A 17,910-nucleotide genomic window follows, 5' to 3' on the forward strand; every position below is an offset into this window, starting at 1 on the left:
TTGCGGTGCATTTACATGGGCATATCTAACATATATAAGCACGCATTTCTGGCGGTTCGTGTCCATCCCGTCATGCTGTGCAGCGCTGACGCCACTTCTTAGATCTTAACCGCCGGCTTCACTTGCGTCATGCTATGCACGTGCTTTCATTGCGCACACACCCGTGCGCACTGCTGGGGATCTGGAAACCCACAGCGTATTGCGCTCGACGTCAACGCGATCTCGTGCAATGTCCATTGCAGCCTATATTGATACATTCCTGAGGCTGTACCTTAGAAGAGGGTACAGGTCTCCCAAAATTTTCTTCATGAGCATGATTATGACGGCTCGGCCGGTCCGCCGACTTCATTTGGACTATATTTGTCAGCATAAATCGAGCTCGCTTTTCTTTTCGTTGTGCTCCTTTCTCTCCTCTTTGTTGTCTCCGTCATCAATGATCATGGCTTCTGGTTCTTCCCTAGTTATTAATCCAGCTGCGTCTTGTTTCCCCCCTGTGTCGCGAGCTTGCAGACGATGGGACGTATGTTATGTCGTCATGTGCCTTGCACAAGTTCTTTGAGTTCTTAGAGGTCTCTCGTGAGCGTTTACCTATGTGTAATCAATATCCCGCAGGTTTGTTGCTGCCTGTGGTGGCACTAAATCTGCGGTTGATTACAGACAATTTTGCGACGCTTAATATGCTGAGATTGCGCGTGCACATTGCGTTTATGTCACGGTGTCTTCATCCTACCGAAAGGATCGAGTCAACAATAACAGATTGTCCAGACAAGTGACATATTCGCAATTTGATTATCTTCAACTCTCCGATTCCAAACGGAAAATGAATGGGGTATGTGCCTGGAATGATATCAGGATTGTTGCATTCATTGACTGGATGAAATCCTCGATGTCGGACCACAAGGTCAGGCAACGAGTTGGTGCACTCTCCGAAAACAGGTTTTTGAGAGCAGCAGCTATATGATCTAATGTTGCCACACCCTGGATCGGAGATACCCGCCTTCAAAGCATTGTTACAGCGGACCCGCCATCGTTCTGTCCACCACGAGCTCTGCAAGCTACCTTGAAGTACAGTTGACTCTTCTGCAAACACCCTTTTGACATAAGCCCGTGGTCCCCCGAGTACACGCTCAGATAAGCCAGGCATCACATCGTCGGGATTCGGCAGGATAACTTAAACTCAACATTTTCTCGTTCAATGTATATTTTAAGATAAAACCGATGGTGATCCTTCGACCACACGAGGAATACCCAGGTATGTCCTACGCACTCGAAAAACAGGACCAACTGATCAGGCTTGAATTTTCCAGGGCCAACAAACACAATGCTCAGGAGCCCATTGATTTCAGCGGGAGTTCGAGGCAACACAGACGACATAGACACAACGCTCATTTCGTGCGCGCATATATTGTCATGAAAGACCCACCAAGACGGTTGCCACCGGATCTGACAACTAAAAAAAGTGCTTCGAGGCCATTTGCAAGCGCAAATCGGGGGACCGTTTTCTTTAATAATGTCGTTAAGCAGTCGGCACACACGTTCATCGCAGTGGACTCGGAAGAATCATCAATGATGCCTATCTGTCGAGCATCAGACTATCAAGAACATCATTTTTGAAGATAAATGGTGTGGATACACGCTGCAGGATGCATTGTCTGATGCCGAAGGGGTCAACTACTCAGAGGACATCTATAGATGAGTTGTAAGCCGTCTAATTTGCATTGGTTGTACAATTTTTTTCTGATTAATGTAAATCTCTCTAGGTTTACACGGGAGGGTTTTCCTGATCCAGCAATGGACGAGAACACGCTCGTGCTGACGTTGTTGAACGTTGAACATTGAGCTCTCTCAGTTGCCATCACTTACGTTTCGGCTTACAATGTCATTTAAGGCATTCCGATGCGATAGACGGGCGAACAAATATAGATTTGGCACTTCACGATTGAGCTCGTGACATGCACCCATCGCCGTAGGACAATCTGCAATAATATGTATGGGGTATACTTTATCGCAGCTTAATGTGTGAGCAGAACTGTTTTCATCCCTATTTTGCGCTCAGTATGTGTTCTGAAAGAGTTTCATCGGTGACATACCCCGAACCCCTCATTTACGTCACAATGCTTTCTCATCACTAGCATGACAACAGTACTCAGTCCCCTCGTCACCGTGTGCTAAGTGGCAACTTCTGGCTGTTACAACAACCTTTCCCGACGGGCACTGTTTCGCCCCGCACGGCCCCCAATCGCATTGGGGGGGTCCGTCAGTCAGTGGTCTCGGAGTCGAGCGTGGCTCGTGCACTAAGAGGACCAACCACCGTAAATGCCAGGAGAATCATCGCCAAGAGATTCATCTAAGCCCTCAGTGTCATCAGTCGGACCCACAGGTTGGTGAGTGAGGTGAACCTTACAATCGAAAAGTGCGAGATCTTCAGTTTAAGCCAAGTGTGAGTTTTTTTTTATTTGTCGGTTGTCGGTCAGTTCTGTGCTCAATGTTCATGCACTTTATATTTATTGCTGCTGCTACTTAAAATATCAATCCGCAAGTTCGAAAACAGCAAGCACGCCTACGGCAGTCTCCCTCAGGCAGAACTCAATAGAAGCATGATGGTCGTTTCATATAAATTACTCCACACCATGAGACTCCGAGTCGGAATGCGAGATCTTTTTATCATGAAATACTCACACAAGGACTTACACAAGGGTCGAGGCTATATCAAGAGCCAGCTGAGTGCCAGTAGGTACCAGACTCCAGACTTTCAACTGTATTGTGGGCAGAACTATTTTGAAGTAATTCTGCCGGCAGAACTGGCAGAACCTGGCGGATGGCAGAATCGCAGATTTCTTTGGATGGTACTAGAAGTGTTAGATCTACGTGCTGTAATGGATGGAAGACCACTAGATAATAAGCAAGTCAATGTTCCAAATCCCATCATCGTTTGTATCATAATCCGTGACCATGATATTCCCATCCTCTGCTATAGGCGACACACTGCAGTTCCGTAAAGTCGAATCTTCTCCCCAGCCCTTTCAAGATGTCGTTCCCGTCCGCATCTTAGTCCGAGGCAACTTGATATATACATCCTATACTACTCCCGTGGTTCTGCATGTCTTGGAGTTCTGCCACATTTTGCCCGGGAGGTTTTGCTATCTGCCTGGCAGTGCCATTTCTGCTCTGCCACGTGGCGCCGGAATGGTAGAGCTCTGCCCGCAACACTAGCGGGAATCTCCTTTTGATGTGGTCCATGAAAAGGAATTCACCTTCACGCTTCTGCGGCAAGCGTCGTCTCTGAAGCATGAGATATATCCCCGATGTGCGTACGTGCTAACCTAGATTTTCGATAGACTGACCAAAATTGTCGATATTTGCCACCAAACGAAAAAAGTTAATGGGGCCGGAGGCCAGAAGAAAGCTAAGGACAGATTCGGAGTGGGTCTGACAGTCAGGAAAATGATGCAACTTCCCCACCTTTAGCTTTCAAGTCATCCTCGGTCGCATTGGAAGAGCCGACGGCCAAAGGAGTGTCCTATGGATGAGGCTTTACTACCGTGGATCACGGTCACAATGCTGTTGGTTCGCTGAGGCTGTATGAGGGCTACAACACAATCTGAGGTGTATACCCCGAGGCACGGCACCAGTGCGTACATACTTAGAAAATTATCCCTAGTAATTTTTGCATTTAATCTTAATCCTTCTTGCGTGAGGTAGGACAACAGCATAAATCATGTAAGTATATGGGTCCAAGTAGAGTCTAGACTCAGTAGTGAACCTTTCTGGAGACAAAATACTTACCGACCCAATGACTAGCGATGCAGTGGCAAGGCCACCAAAGGAAACATTCGGCTTTATTGCAAGGTGTGCGGTGCATCATTTCTAAATAATCTAAGACATCCATCTCGAGGTAGGGAGAGGTGAGCATAGTATTTATTCAATCACGTTGCGCGTAATACATATAAGGGCCCACGTACTGTAGCGTGGACACATCGTCTTCTGTGAACCGGACATCTAATTTATACTCGTCAGGCAACAGCATACCTTTGCGGGGACTTGCATCCTCCCAGTCAAACCCAGTGTTTTCCGTCCACCCTTCCCTGACCATTATCTGACTGAACAGCTGTCTTAGCAATGCGTAGTTCAGCTTTTCGTCGAATTTCAAACCACGACAGTGATCAAAATAGGTAGTGAACTCCACGGGCGAGCGCACAAGCAGGTCACGGAATGGCAAACCAGCTCTCATCTCCCCTATTCGAAGGAGTTTGGCCTCGATGCTTGGTGCATAGATGCCTTGCCAAGGCAGGCGTCCATGCAAGAGATATAACAGGACGTTGCCCCCTGCTTCAAGGTCATCTCGCCGTCCCTGTTCTGCTCCTCGCTCGTTAGCCCTGAGTGGAAAATGGGACTGGTCTTTACGAACCTCGTCCAAAATGCACGTTATAGCTTGCATATCATGGAGTTCCAAGTCCAACGCGGCCTTCATGGAACGGTATATGTGTTCCTGTAGATGGTCGACGTAAAGTTTCGCCTAAACCAAAGTCGAACAGATAGACCATATTAGACTTTCTCCCCAATGCCCATCGCGAAGTTTTGGGCTGATGTCCCGCAGGACAAGTCCTAGTGAATGCACGAATTCAACTCTATCCAACTGGTAAAACGCACACAAATTAGTACTGACTCACAGCGCTGATCAGCACACCTACCATTTCGACAGCCGAGCAATAGCTACTGTCTTCAAAGAGAGGTCGCCTCTGCATACTCTTCGGAGCTGTTTAAGATTCGCACCCACTCGGTCGAGAACCAGAAATGTGCTCCTCCTTTCATACCACTCCATTTGCATGATGGTATACCTGGGTATCCACGCAGCAGACCGTACACCAGAGCTTCGTAAGGCAGTACAACGGGCGCGGGTCGGTGCATCGGCTGGGATCTCCATTTTGACTGCAACCTCTGAGCCGGTGAGAACATGAAACGCGCTCGACACGTTTTCCTGTCTTGACAAAGCGCATCAGCCAGTTTAATACAGAAAAGAGGGGTGCATGTGAACTTACCAAAGCTTCCCATTCCAAGCGAGTTTGTTACCTGATACATACCCGCAAACGCGGAATTCCCTGACGCGACTCGGAGTGCGCTCCACTGGTGAAGAATGAAGAGCAAGACGATGTTTGTAGTCGCATTTGCAAAGCTTGTAGTCCGTCGACGGCTAGGGTCGGGTCGCTTGTGCCGAGCTTCACTCTGATTCTAGGCATCCAGGACATTGAACCAAAACAGTGGGAAAACTGCCACACTTGCTGGTTCCATCACTCGGTTAACGGCTGGACGTCACTACAAGAACCTGGGTCCTTTCAACGGCATCGCATGCCAAGCGACAGCGCTCCAAGAGGTCCAAAAATGTAGAGGGGTTTTGAGCAAAAAGATCCGAGAGGGGTGCAGGTTGATCGCCCACAGTAAAGACCGGATGGAAGTTGAGGAAGCGAAAATGACTGAGCACCTGGGATTGGAAGGCCAACCACTGTATAGCCCTGATCCAGGAGCGTCCTCACAGCTACTCTTGCGTCGGCATATAAACCAGGTTGCAGGATAGTCTGGACAGCTTCGCGGAGTAAAACTTCACTTAGCAGCGCTCCTAGAAACGTGCAGACATCCTCCAATGCATGCCGCACAATGTCAGTGTAGAGTGCGTCAGGGTTGTCTCTGTGTCTCATAAGTTTGCATTCGAGATACACTTCAGACAGTCAGCGTCTGTCAGGATGCGTGGGGATAACAAACGCATAGCTTCATCCACAGCACCGTCACGATCCTGGTTGCAGGTGAGCAACTCAAGTGTTGTGATGGATGAATATTAAACTTACAAGGATGGTACCAAAGAGATCAAAGGCAATAACACTAGCGGACAGTGCGGAGATAGAAGGCACGTAGTCCGGAACGAAGTCGAGGTCGACACAAGGCTCATCATCCCAATCGAATACTTCTTCTTCCGTTTGCGAAGTAGTACTGTCAACAACAGGGGGATCTCCGTCAAAGGGGATCCTCGTTGACCAGAGGGTTAGAGCATGTGCCTGGAGACTTTCATTGAATGTCAGTAACTTTCTAACAAACAAAGAACCTGGCACAAGATGGCCGTTTTGTTGGACCCCATGCGCACGAAAAGACTGTAAAATCCAACTTTTCGTCAGAAATCATGGCCATTACACTATACTTTTGTGACTTACGGCTCTCGACTTCATAGCCCACTTCACGGCAGCAGTGACCCCCCATCCATGAGTAGTCTGCAGCAAGCCTGACATATGTGAGAGCTAGTAACGAAACCAACAAGCAGGGACAACCTACTGGTTATACAGCAGCAAATCTTGGCGTATGGATGTCGGTTCAACTGTGGCGGCAGACAGGTTGAAACTTTGTGGTTCCAAATATTCAAAGACATAACCAGATCGTCTATTCAGATACTCCCCCTGTGACTCGCCACTCCACGAATCCCCACCCATCCTCTACTGGATCGCTTCCACCAGAAGACTGTGCATCCTTTGCACTTTTTTTTGAACAAATGTCTCATAAACTTCCATGACCGAACGACAGAAGGTGAGGTAACTAGATTCGTCAAGTCGATTCGAGATATGAGGCACAGTTTCTGGCGAGAGCTTGAATTCCGTGTCTTCGAGAAGCTTCAGAAATGTATGGATGTAGAGAGTACGGTCCCCTGGACGCAAAGGAGGTTCAACGCGTAACATTTTCTTATCTTTGTATAGCGACGATCGAAGGGTAAAGTAGTACCCATCATTCACTCCCGTTGGCTTCTTGGAGGAAATAGCAAACAGAAATTGTCCTTGACGGTCAAAGTTTTGCATCCCAATGTTCAGTTCGTGAAACACGCAGCGCTAGGAAAGGGAGCGATTTTAAGGACGCGGCTTTTTCGAGGCCATACTAGTACGATGTCCAAGTGGCCGAACGCTGAGGAAGAAATTTTGCGACGACAAAAGAGTGAGGAATTTGACGAAAACAACTGCCTTTCATGAGGGTTATCCACCCGCCAAACTAGTCTGAAAAAGTTATGTTTGCAGTGTGATGTCACGAAGAACAGCAGGAGAAAGCTAAGTACCAGCTTCATCGATGTCGATTGATCGCCCACCGGTAACCGCGTCCTTGACCGTACTATGACCGAAGCTAAATGCAACGCCTTACGTAAGAAGTTCTCTCGAACTTTATTTGCGCCTCCGCTGTTAGCCATAATACATCAAAGGTATCTTCAACTTGTTGATCACTGGGTGACTAGGATATGACGACAGTTTGATTTCTCTTCGGAACCGTGATCATGATTCACTCCTTTGTTCACAATTATCTTCTATATATCACACTCGTTGCCGTCTCCACAATTTCAAAGGTCAAGCTTCTTCGCCTCTGTGACAGTCTTGGTTGCGACGCCTTTGTCCGTTCGGTTCTTTGTTGTTACACCTTTCCTTGGCCCGGGAGTGTATAAGAGAGTAGTTTCAACGCATTCTTTGCCTAGCTCTGAAACCATCGCACTCTCATTGGACTCGGTATCATTCCGAATTTCCGACCTATTCCGACTCGTGAAACTTTGCTACACTCTGTTCTAAACGCTTACTCAGAAAACCCTTGTTCTCTCAGTATCTTTGTTGTCGATTTAAGCTCCGAGTTGCTTGGAGTCGGTCGTAATCTAATCTGGAGGTCTGAAGAATCGAAGCATCCTAATTTGCACTACTTGGCCTCGTGTTAGACACGTTGCTCCGATACGAGAGGATACAAGAAAGCTATCCAGCGGACGAGGAATAAGTACTTTTGGAGTGCTCTCTCTTCTTGTCCTGGGACCTATCGCTCATTTGCTATGGTCATAATTTGCCCGCAGTTGGAAGCCCATGGCGCTTGCACTGATCCCCTGTGCACAGGGTACCATGACGTCCACCTCTGCGAGTTATGTGGTGTTTTCTGCGCGTCCACTAAGTGGTACGAAGCGCATCTAGCCAGTAAAAAAACATCGCCGTAAATTGGCTGGCCATGATGGAGGCCAATACCGCTGCCCAATTTGTGGCACTTCCGTTTCCGGTCACAAGTCTTGGGTTCAACATGTTCAAGGAAAACGACACCGCAAAAAAGCGGAGAATGAAGGCGTGTTGCCTGAGGTAGCTCCTGCTATTCCTGAGGCGCTCCCCGGCAAGGTATTCTGTGGTGTCTGCGACAAACAGATCCCAGAAGGCTTGTGGCCTTCTCATCCTCGATCCCTCGAACATCGCAGGAAGGAGGGTTACACTGCGTTTAAAACTGCCCTCGAGGAAGCTGAGAAGGACAAGCATGGCATTGTTCTCTCGGAAGGACTAGATTTTGGAATTATGGAAGATGCTGATGCTGCGCGGGGAGCATTACGAACTTTGACAATAGAGTCCACGGTGCCCTCATCACGAGTTACCATTAAGAAGGTATCTTTGTCCTCCTCATTTGTGGGTGGGCAATCCGCGTGAGCTCTTTTCCTCTTTTGTTGGTTTGGTCACCCAAGCTAATGACTTTGTTGGTAGCTTTGTTGTTACGACCACAGCGGAGGGGGCAGTATTGGCATATCGCCGTCCGACTGCTATTGTTGTACGGTTTTCAACACCTCACTCTGGGCGCATGGACGATCGTCTTGAAATCCTCTTCGAAGACACAGCGCTGCGTGTAACCTTCGTCATCGCTAGGCCGCTGAAGGCCATTGTGGGCAGCCAAGCCGATTATGAGTTATTGAAACCAATTGCTCCCTTCCAACCTCGCCGGCGCACCCGTGCGCAGCCTGAGACGCAAGTAGTGTCGGGTGTCCCTCCACCTTCCAAAAACATCATCCCGTACACTATAAAGTTGCCTAGGGCGCAGCCATCGGAGTCACTCTTAGCTGCATTATCGGAAACATCATCTGGGAAGGCACTGGACCACGTCAGGAGAGTCTTCCTCCCGAAGGTCTTCGATTCTTCAACGTATTCGCGCTACTTTAAGACACTGCTTTGGGTGGAGGAGCACCGAATGGAGTGAGTAGTGTTGTATACTGATTTATCTCTATCCTTATGAGTGTTCAAGGCGCGATTTGGAACGCTATGATATTTTGGACGCTCAGCTAGAACGTCATGGACTGTATTATCAGTGAGCACACTGATATTTCGCAAGGATTTGAGCTTATCGTGTTGTAGTTTGCCTGTTCCCGGGCTAGCGGAAAAACGCCCAAGTGTTTTGATTGGTTTGGATGTTTCCTTATTTTGTTCTTGCTATCATTCATCATGCTCTCAGGGGATCGTTTTCTTGTCCAAAAGCATGGGGCTGTCGAAGGCCATTGGTACGAAGGCCATGTCCATTTCATTCGACAGGCGTCTGTCGGGTTACGATTCGACGGGTCGTTCCATGGCTGGTCTCAGCAACAGCGGTATAACGTACGATTCAAGCTCAACCGTATTCCTATGCGCCGTCAACACCAAGCGCTGGACACTGCATTTGCATCTGATAAGTTTTTGTTCCCTCAAAAGGCGCACATTTTACCGCTTGCCTCTCGTCCTGGCGTAGGCCCTATTGTGCCATTTAATCCGTTGATTGCCACGAACCCACCTCAGCTTCAAGCTGTCACATCTATCCTTCTTCAGCAACAAGGTTCAGCACCGTTTGCCGTTTTTGGTCCCCCGGGCACTGGCAAGACTATAACGATAGTGGAAGCCATGAAACAACTACTCAAGCATAAACCAAACACACGTATTCTTGCTACCGCACCCAGCAACTCTGCTGCTGACATCATTGCATCCCGGCTGGCGTCCACCCTCGGACCCGACGAACTTTTCAGACTTTACGCACCCTCAAGACACCTCGACCAAGTTCCAGATGAGTTGCAGCGCTACACACTCACAAAGAGACTGGAAGGGGAAGACAAGAGTTGCTTCTCTGTCCCGCCCATCCCCATCCTCAAGCGCTTCAAAGTTATTGTGTGCACATGCGTCTCTGCATCTATCCCGTACGGTATTGGCATCCCCCGCGGACATTTCACGCATATTTTCGTCGATGAAGCTGGTCAAGCGACTGAGCCTGAAGTGATGATCGGCATCAAAACGATGGCTGACAATGCGACGAACATCGTCTTGGCAGGAGATCCGAAGCAGTTAGGACCTATCATCCGTTCTAACATTGCAAGGGAGCTTGGGCTGGAGAAAAGCTACCTCGAACGTCTGATGTCGATGGATGCATACGAAGCTCAAAGTGGCCACGGCCTGAGGTGATCATAGCTCGTGTATTTCCTTCGAATTCGTTCAGCTCACTAATCTATGAGCAGCGTCGTCAAGCTTGTGAAGAACTTCCGGTCGCATCCCGCAATTCTGAAGTTTCCCAATGAGCGATTCTACGCGAATGATCTTGAGTCCTGTGGCAACAAGAACATCATACGCGCTTTTGAAGGCTGGAAGAAGCTGCCTTCAAAGAAATTCCCGATTATCTTCCACTCGATATCTGGGAAGGATGACCGCGAGGCTTCGTCACCCTCGTTTTTCAACATTGATGAGGTTACTCAAGTTCGCAAATACATTCAACTCCTCCGAGATGATCGACAGATCAGAGTGGGTAAGTGAATACACGCACTCATTGTTGTTCACAATTTACAAACGATACGACAGCTCACAGTGAGATTGGCGTGATCGCTCCCTATCACGCTCAATGTGTCAAGATTCGCAAGATGCTCAGTGGCGTGGCTGACGAGGTCAAAGTCGGCAGTGTAGAAGAATTCCAGGGTCAGGTGGGCAAATTTAGAAGTCTGTGTCGCTCTGTGACCAATTCTAGTTACTAGGAACGACGAATCATCATCATATCAACGGTCAGGAGTAGCCGAGATTTCGTTGAGTTTGATCTCAAATACACCCTTGGCTTCGTTGCGAACCCGAGGCGCTTCAATGGTCAGTGGACCATTGTTTTTGGTGAAAATAATACTCACATCGCTCTCAGTTGCTGTGACTCGAGCACAGGCTCTGCTGATTGTGGTCGGAGACCCAAACGTCTTGTCCCTAGATCCCCTCTGGCGGTTGTTCCTGAATTATGTACACTTGAACGGTGGGTGGGCTGGTCCTGGACCGACATGGGACACAACAGAAACAGTGGATGAGAGTGGCGAATACGATCAACACATTCGAGCGGCTGCAATGACGAATATGAATCTTCTTGCTCGGAGGATTGAGGAGGTCGTGGCAGAGAATGTGCAGATTGGCACGGGCAACGAAGATGATGATAACGACGACGATGCAAACTTTGACAGGCCGTGGAGAGAACTGGAGTAGGCTTTCGTACTGTGGTTGTGTTCAATATTCCTTGTAATTTTATATGTAATACTTTGTATACTTTGTTTCTTTATGTGCTTGCAATGGATTCTGCTACTGTCTCACGCCGACGCTGGGCGGTGTTTGCATTTGTCCAAATTGGGGATACGAGAAAGTCGTCGTGGACTTCCCTGAAGTTCCCCAATTGACTTTTCAATTTTCGCGCAGCTAACGGTAGGACCGTGTCTCCTCTCTTTCGCTTTCACGTTCACGTTATTCTGTCACATTATGGTTGAAGACAAGTACATCGGATTGGCTCTGGCAGTCTCCAGCTCATTAGCCATTGGGACAAGCTTCATCATCACAAAGAAGGTTCTACATGTTGAGCTTTGTTGAACTCCCCGGAAACTGAGTGGACTTGGATGCAGGGACTTACTGATGCAGGAGCACGAAATGCATCTACCTCCGAGGAGTATGCTTACCTCCGGAATCCAATATGGTGGGCTGGGATTTCCACTTGTGAGTCTCACCAATCGAGTCGTCGAAATATCACTTCATCTCAACGATTGTATAGTGGTGCTTGGAGAAAGTGATAACCATCTCTTACCCCTTTGTTCAGCTGATAATGAAGTCCGTAGTCGCAAACTTCGCTGCCTACACTTTTGCTCCCCCAATATTGGTGACACCATTAGGCGCACTTAGCGTGTTGATCGGGTAAGCATGCTATATGTGTTACAGTTCCATCAACTGATGTTATGCAGTGCCATACTGGCGTCCTTCCTACTCAACGAAGAGCTCGGGCATCTAGGGCGGACGGGATGTGCCCTGTGCCTTATTGGTTCTTTGATCATTGTTCTCCATGCACCACCAGATAAAGAGGTTCAGACCGTGGACGAGATTTTACAATATGCTATACAGCCCGGTTGGTCATAATCTTCTCTTATTGCTGTAACATTGACCGGTTTGCAGGATTCATACTGTATTGTTTCACGGTTTTCGTATTCTCGATCGTCATGATATTCGGTGTTGCCCCACGCTACGGGCGCTCCAATCCTCTTGTTTACATATCTATATGCTCCTTAGTTGGTTCCGTGTCTGTCATGGCCATCAAGGGTTTTGGTGTAGCCGTCAAACTCACACTTGGTGGGAACAACCAGTTCACCCATCCAAGTACATATGCGTTCGGCATAGTCGTCGTTGGGTGCATTTTGGTGCAGATGAACTTCTTCAATAAAGCATTGGATACATTCTCTACCAATGTGTACGTCCGTCCGCACATCTTATTAATGGAATGTTCACCATTCTACAGTGTAAATCCCATGTATTACGTTGGATTTTCTACGGCGACGATAGTGGCGTCCCTTATCTTGTTCCAAGGATTTAATACGACGGACGGCACCAATACTGTTACGCTTCTCGCTGGGTTCATTGTCACTTTCCTCGGTGTTCACCTCTTGAATCTTTCACGGAAACCTGATCCCCAAAACATGCCCAACGGTCACTCCACCCTAGAAAGCGGTCTCATGAATCCTCGCATGAGCCTCCAGGGTCGCATGTCTCTTGAAGGGTGGGGTGGTCTATCGGAAGTACAACCAGATGGCGCCCTGCAGTCCTCTGGCCACGGCCGTCGTTCTTCACTTTATCGCGCACAGAGTACCACATTGTTCAATGCCTTTGAGGAGGAGGAGACAACCGATAACATGCCGCTATCTCAGCTGCGGGAGAGCGAAGAAGAGTACGAGTATGATAGTGATGTAGATGAACGGACTCGATTGCATTCAGAGCATCGGATACGACCGATTGTCTCTCGAAGTCATAGCAATTCCCCAGCGCTGCAGGGCAGTGCACGGAATTCTCCTCGACCTTCATGAAACTAGCATAGTTATACCCTTTTAACGGACCACTATAATAGATATTGAATTCTTGTCTAACTTACTTATTTAAAGCTTGTGAAGGACTGAGTAAAGTTGATCATGAGTGAACCGAACAGTGCGCAGCGCTGGGATGTGAGAACAAGTTCCTGGTTCAGGCGCCTTTGTGTGGAAAGATCTTGTAGAACACATGTGGTCTCGATGTAGTCTTGGGGCCTTGCGTACGCACAGGTATCCATATCTCCTGACCCCTGCGTTTGCTCAGACTGTCCGATTCTCCTCTGGTACGACAACGACCATGGACGCAGTTAAGACTCGCACTGTCGACACTACCGAGCGGCTAGCGAAGTTACGAGAGCTGTTGAAGAAGCCAGAGAACAACGTCAAGGTATTCATTGTTCCTAGCGAGGACCAGCGTAGGCGCGCACGATATGTCCAGCAGAAGTCTCGCTAAAGTTTCCTTGTTCTGAAGACTTCAGCGAGTATCCTGCACACTCAGATGAGCGTAGGGCATTCATTTCAGGTTTCAATGGGTCAGCCGGTGAGAAGATGCCATGATCTCGGGTTGACTCTGACATCTGACATGAGAGTCATGTAGGGTGCGCTATCATTACCCTCAGGGATGCTTTCCTCTTCACAGATGGGAGATACTTCTTGCAAGCTTCTGAACAGCTTGACAGGTACTGTCTACGTCATTGATTATATTCTTCCTCACAAGAGATGTCCTCAGCAACTGGAAGCTTATGAAACAGGGTTTGCCAGGTATAGTGCTTCGTTTATCATGTTCGTGCTTTTGACTTACTTGAGAGAGGAAGACGTGCCCACATGGCAGGAATTTCTCTCCAAGGTCAATCCTCCCTGTCATTCTGGGACCTTACACTGATCAAATGCTATGACAGCACCTCGAGCAAGGGACCCGGATTGGCATCGATCCTACGCTTATTTCAGCTGGTACGGGTGTTACCACTTCTCCTTATTTAGCTAACCGATAGTAGTGGATGCTGAAAGTCTCCAGAAATCTCTTGAACCTAGGGGGTCTGAGCTTGTATCTCTCCAGCAAAACCCTGTCGACATCGTCTGGGGCAAGGACCGACCCCCGTGTCCTCACAACAGTGTTTTCCCTTTGGACGTCAAATACGCCGGTCAGCATGACATGACCGTATATAGTTTAAGACTAACGTTTGAACAGGAGAGTCATTTCAGGACAAACTCCAGCGTTTACGGGAAGAGATCACGAAGAAAAATGCTGTTGCTTCGGTCGTTACGCTTCTTGACGAAGTCGCGTGGCTTTTCAACCTTCGTGGCACAGATATTGACTTCAACCCTGGTAATTGCAGACCACCGTCACGTTGATTTAGTATCTCAAGGAACATTCTCTAGTCTTCTTCGCGTATGCTGTTGTGACCCCAACGAAGGCAATACTTTTTATGAATGACGCTCAGGTCCAACAAAGTATCAAGACGTTCCTGGGCTCTGATGTTGAGATCCGACCATATGAGTCTTTCATCCCTTCTTTGAGGCAGCTCACTGCGACCCTTGGTGCTAGCAAAGACAAAGTGAGACATTTAATGCATGTTTAAAATCAATTCTGATTTTTGTCCGCTTTAGCCCATGCTACTGGGTGATAAAACTAGTCTAGCTGTGGTTGAAGCAATCGGACAAGTACGTACTTTGTGACAGTCCGTGAATATCACTAACTGTGTTCCGACTCAATACAGGAAAATGCCGTTCTGATTCCGTCACCAGTGGCTGCTATGAAGGCAATAAAGAATGAGACGGAGATCGAGGGCTTCCGAAAATGCCACATCCGTGATGGCGCTGCCTTAATCCGTTACTTTGCCTGGTTGGAGGAACAACTTAACAAAGGCGTTGAGCTGAACGAAAGCCAGGCCGCGGCCAAGCTCGAAGAATTTAGATCGTCAGTGTGGACGATATTTTATATTGCTACAGCTCACCTCCTAGTAGTGAGCTGGACTTGTTCCGTGGACTGTCGTTCACAACAATCTCGTCTACTGGACCTAATGCTGGTGCGCGAACTCGGGTGAGACAAAACACACACTGATCATTGCACAGCTGTTATACATTATTCACCGGACCCGGATGACTGCGCGATTATCAGAAAGGATCAGGTATGTTGTCCAGATCGACGTGATCCATGCTTACACAGAGAATATTAGATATATTTATGTGATTCTGGAGGTGAGGTCCTTTCTGTTCACAATGATACATCTCTCACGAGACCATCATCAGGACAATATCTTGACGGAACGACTGATGTGACCCGGACATTGGTAGGCAATTTTGCCGATGTAATGAGAAGGGTTTATCTCAAGACATCCTCGCAGCATTTTGGCACCCCTACTAATGAGGAGAAACGAGCTTTCACGCGTGTTTTGCAAGGCCATATTTCAATCGACACTGCTGTTTTCCCAACTGGCACTTCAGGTGCGTCCGCTTTCCTATTTCCCTTTGGTTCAGCCTGATGATATGTCGTTTAGGTTACATTATGTGAATGATTTGCTTCTGACACCGTCAGACCAAGTTGCTCAAGTTAGTTTCACCTCAGTGACTCGTTTGCAAGACGAGCTCTATGGCAAGAGGGATGGGGTAAGCTATTCGTTCTTGAGCCTTATTGCAATGTCCTAATCGAATTTACAGATTACAGGTAGTTCCTCATCGTTCAAAGTTGTTGAACTTTCATAACGCCCGAATATAGACATGGGACTGGCCATGGCGTTGGTCACTTCCTCAATGTTCATGAAGGTAAGTCAGGCCCCCTTTACATAGTATATGATGTTCACATTATGCAAAGGCCCGCACGGCATCGGCACCCGTATAGGTTTGTTTCATACTGCACTTCCTAGTCTTCGTCCTTACCCACACCTCCAGCGTACAACAGCACCCCTTTGAAAGCGGGCATGACTGTTTCGAATGGTGAGTGGACTGAGTAATGCAAAGAACGAACCAACATTCGTGTCAGAACCGGGCTACTACGCCGACGGACGCTACGGGATCCGCACTGAAAGCGTTGTTATCGTTCGTGAGGCCGATACACCAAATAACTTTGGGAATGGGTACCTTTGTTTTGAACATGTAACGATGGTGAGCGCCTTCGGATGAGAGGGATCGCGTCTCGATAAGCTAACGCTGAAGTAGTGTCCTATCCAAACGAAGCTGATCGATTTCTCGGTTCTGACCGCGCAGGAAAAGGAGTGGCTCAACTCGTATCATGCGGAGACGCTGGAGAAGGTAGGACCTTTGCTACGTAACGACCTGCGCGCTCTTCAGTGGCTAGAGAGAGAATGCTCTCCTGTGTAGAAGATGATTCTATCAGATGCTGTTGTTTAATCGAGAGCACCCCCAAAAACAATTTTGTACATCAGCGCTTACACGAACACCAAGCCCAGCCGGGACTTATGTATCCACCCGCCGATTCTAATTCGTGCAAGTTAACAATGATGTCATTCACCAGTATCTCTAGCCCATATATAACCTGGCTTTATTAGGAGAATGACGCTCTGATTTTGACAGACATACATGTTGCCAAAGCAATAACGATGACGATGGAGCAGGGCCAGCGGCCTAAGCCCAGAGCAAGGCAGATGATGATGGATGCTAGCTACGAACATGGCGAAACCTAGTCTACGTGCTGACTAAGCTGTGGAAAGGGCCGATAGGACCATTGGTGCGCAGCTCCTGCCCTTGGGACCCCTACTCCAACGAGGATCGGAAGAAGGAGAAATGCATGATTATGCGAAGTGATACAAGCTTTGCAAAGAGGACTCTGGACTACTTTGAGGTGGACAAGGCTTGCTTTTATATCCTGAAAATAGGGTTGTAGGCGATCAAATTTATTCGATATTTTGATGTTTCAATGCCGGGTTGTCATAATACATGAGATGATTATTCGTCGCTCCACTGGGCGCAGCGACATTTGGAGGCCTACCATGGAGGTGAATCATGTTATCAAATCCAGGAAAACGGCTGATGCTCACGCAAAGCGGGTCAGAGCAATCTATGCAGTCGCTTGAATCATAGCAATACCTGGGACAACTTTGAGTCGCGGTGTCACCAGGCTGGGGCATGGCAGAGATTGGTGATGCTAACTTAGTAGCAACGACATGAGCGAGTACAATTGTAGAGGCGAAACGCATTGTCTGCGACTTGTGTAATATGGGATCAGATAATTCTGAAGAAGATAGTAGGAACATGGCTGGCTTTTATGTGCTGAATATTGTTCTTTAAAATTCTTCTTGCCTAAGTGGTCGTGCCTTCAAACAGATGCCTTCTATTGGCAATTTGGTGTGGAACTAATTATCCTAATCGTTGGAGTCAGACAGCAATAGTACGGTCTTGGACCGACTATTACTGCGTAGGGATCCGCACGTGTAAACGCACAGGTACCAGTGGCCCTACTTGCACCCGTACCCGGGAAAAACTCGTACCCATACCCATACCCGTCTGGGGTTTACCCGCGGGTACGCAGCTTGAGTACTTGAGACGATGGTACTTTCATCAGGAGATGTGATGGAAGGCTGGCCATAAACGATGTGATACCCGATGTTGACGTTGAAGAGCACGGGGTCTTGGAGTATGACGCCTGTTGCGCGAGAGAAGGCACAGGAATGTGCTTTTGCCTGCTCCGCTTTCGCCGCCAAGGGCGACGCGTCTGCCATGGGGGAAATATTTGCAGTGCGAAAGTTTGATGCTCATAGAAGGATACGTCGTCTGTGGTGGATTAGGATGGATGTGTATGAGGATGGAGTGAGGGCTACGCACCAAATTCAACT

The 17,910-nt window shown here is 48.1% G+C and overlaps 5 protein-coding genes across 5 annotated transcripts; 3 read left to right on the forward strand and 2 right to left on the reverse strand.

Moving 5' to 3' along the window:
* Positions 1 to 1,179: 1,179 nt before the first annotated feature.
* Positions 1,180 to 1,422, reverse strand: DFJ58DRAFT_611577 (uncharacterized protein; the record flags this gene model as incomplete). The annotated part of the gene is made up of 1 exon (XM_041380893.1): positions 1,180 to 1,422. A coding segment is annotated over one exon (243 nt), but the record flags the coding sequence as incomplete, so codon positions are not given.
* Positions 1,423 to 2,709: 1,287 nt separating this feature from the next.
* DFJ58DRAFT_914837 (uncharacterized protein) lies at positions 2,710 to 6,366 on the reverse strand (the record flags this gene model as incomplete). The annotated part of the gene is made up of 17 exons (XM_041395409.1): positions 6,315 to 6,366; positions 6,201 to 6,268; positions 5,841 to 6,140; positions 5,758 to 5,788; positions 5,532 to 5,713; positions 5,082 to 5,229; positions 5,040 to 5,044; positions 4,860 to 4,978; positions 4,692 to 4,838; positions 4,542 to 4,605; positions 4,030 to 4,516; positions 3,959 to 3,999; positions 3,787 to 3,837; positions 3,463 to 3,520; positions 3,345 to 3,406; positions 3,075 to 3,282; positions 2,710 to 2,891 (listed from the first exon to the last, which is right to left on the reverse strand). Exons 2-17 carry the CDS (start codon positions 6,213 to 6,215, stop codon positions 2,710 to 2,712), a joined length of 2,100 nt encoding a protein of 699 aa, XP_041242537.1. The 5' UTR covers positions 6,216 to 6,268; positions 6,315 to 6,366.
* Positions 6,367 to 7,831: 1,465 nt separating this feature from the next.
* DFJ58DRAFT_906642 (RNA helicase) lies at positions 7,832 to 11,374 on the forward strand (the record flags this gene model as incomplete). Its single annotated transcript, XM_041395021.1, has 10 exons — positions 7,832 to 7,970; positions 8,011 to 8,458; positions 8,517 to 8,999; positions 9,049 to 9,111; positions 9,159 to 9,205; positions 9,256 to 10,222; positions 10,280 to 10,563; positions 10,617 to 10,735; positions 10,787 to 10,892; positions 10,942 to 11,374. 10 exons carry the CDS (start codon positions 7,832 to 7,834, stop codon positions 11,268 to 11,270), a joined length of 2,985 nt encoding a protein of 994 aa, XP_041242538.1. The 3' UTR covers positions 11,271 to 11,374.
* A 16-nt stretch (positions 11,375 to 11,390) lies between these two features.
* On the forward strand, positions 11,391 to 13,220 carry DFJ58DRAFT_794805 (magnesium transporter NIPA-domain-containing protein). Its single transcript, XM_041390476.1, has 7 exons — positions 11,391 to 11,621; positions 11,678 to 11,768; positions 11,824 to 11,838; positions 11,888 to 11,963; positions 12,011 to 12,171; positions 12,219 to 12,510; positions 12,559 to 13,220. The coding sequence occupies exons 1-7, from the start codon at positions 11,538 to 11,540 to the stop codon at positions 13,118 to 13,120; spliced, it is 1,281 nt and encodes a 426-aa protein (XP_041242539.1). The 5' UTR covers positions 11,391 to 11,537; the 3' UTR covers positions 13,121 to 13,220.
* Positions 13,221 to 13,303: 83 nt separating this feature from the next.
* DFJ58DRAFT_906644 (peptidase M24, structural domain-containing protein) lies at positions 13,304 to 16,798 on the forward strand. Its single transcript, XM_041395022.1, has 24 exons — positions 13,304 to 13,536; positions 13,593 to 13,661; positions 13,719 to 13,800; positions 13,851 to 13,882; positions 13,936 to 13,967; positions 14,020 to 14,071; positions 14,116 to 14,262; positions 14,310 to 14,447; positions 14,501 to 14,676; positions 14,729 to 14,782; positions 14,839 to 15,038; positions 15,086 to 15,147; positions 15,194 to 15,253; positions 15,302 to 15,319; positions 15,371 to 15,411; positions 15,466 to 15,565; positions 15,619 to 15,628; positions 15,687 to 15,727; positions 15,779 to 15,785; positions 15,837 to 15,883; positions 15,933 to 15,959; positions 16,010 to 16,054; positions 16,101 to 16,222; positions 16,277 to 16,798. The coding sequence occupies exons 1-24, from the start codon at positions 13,311 to 13,313 to the stop codon at positions 16,436 to 16,438; spliced, it is 1,950 nt and encodes a 649-aa protein (XP_041242540.1). The 5' UTR covers positions 13,304 to 13,310; the 3' UTR covers positions 16,439 to 16,798.
* Positions 16,799 to 17,910: the final 1,112 nt, after the last annotated feature.

Source organism: Suillus subalutaceus, assembly GCF_016647625.1.
Source record: "Suillus subalutaceus strain FC151 chromosome Unknown DFJ58scaffold_73, whole genome shotgun sequence".
Taxonomy (NCBI): domain Eukaryota; kingdom Fungi; phylum Basidiomycota; class Agaricomycetes; order Boletales; family Suillaceae; genus Suillus; species Suillus subalutaceus.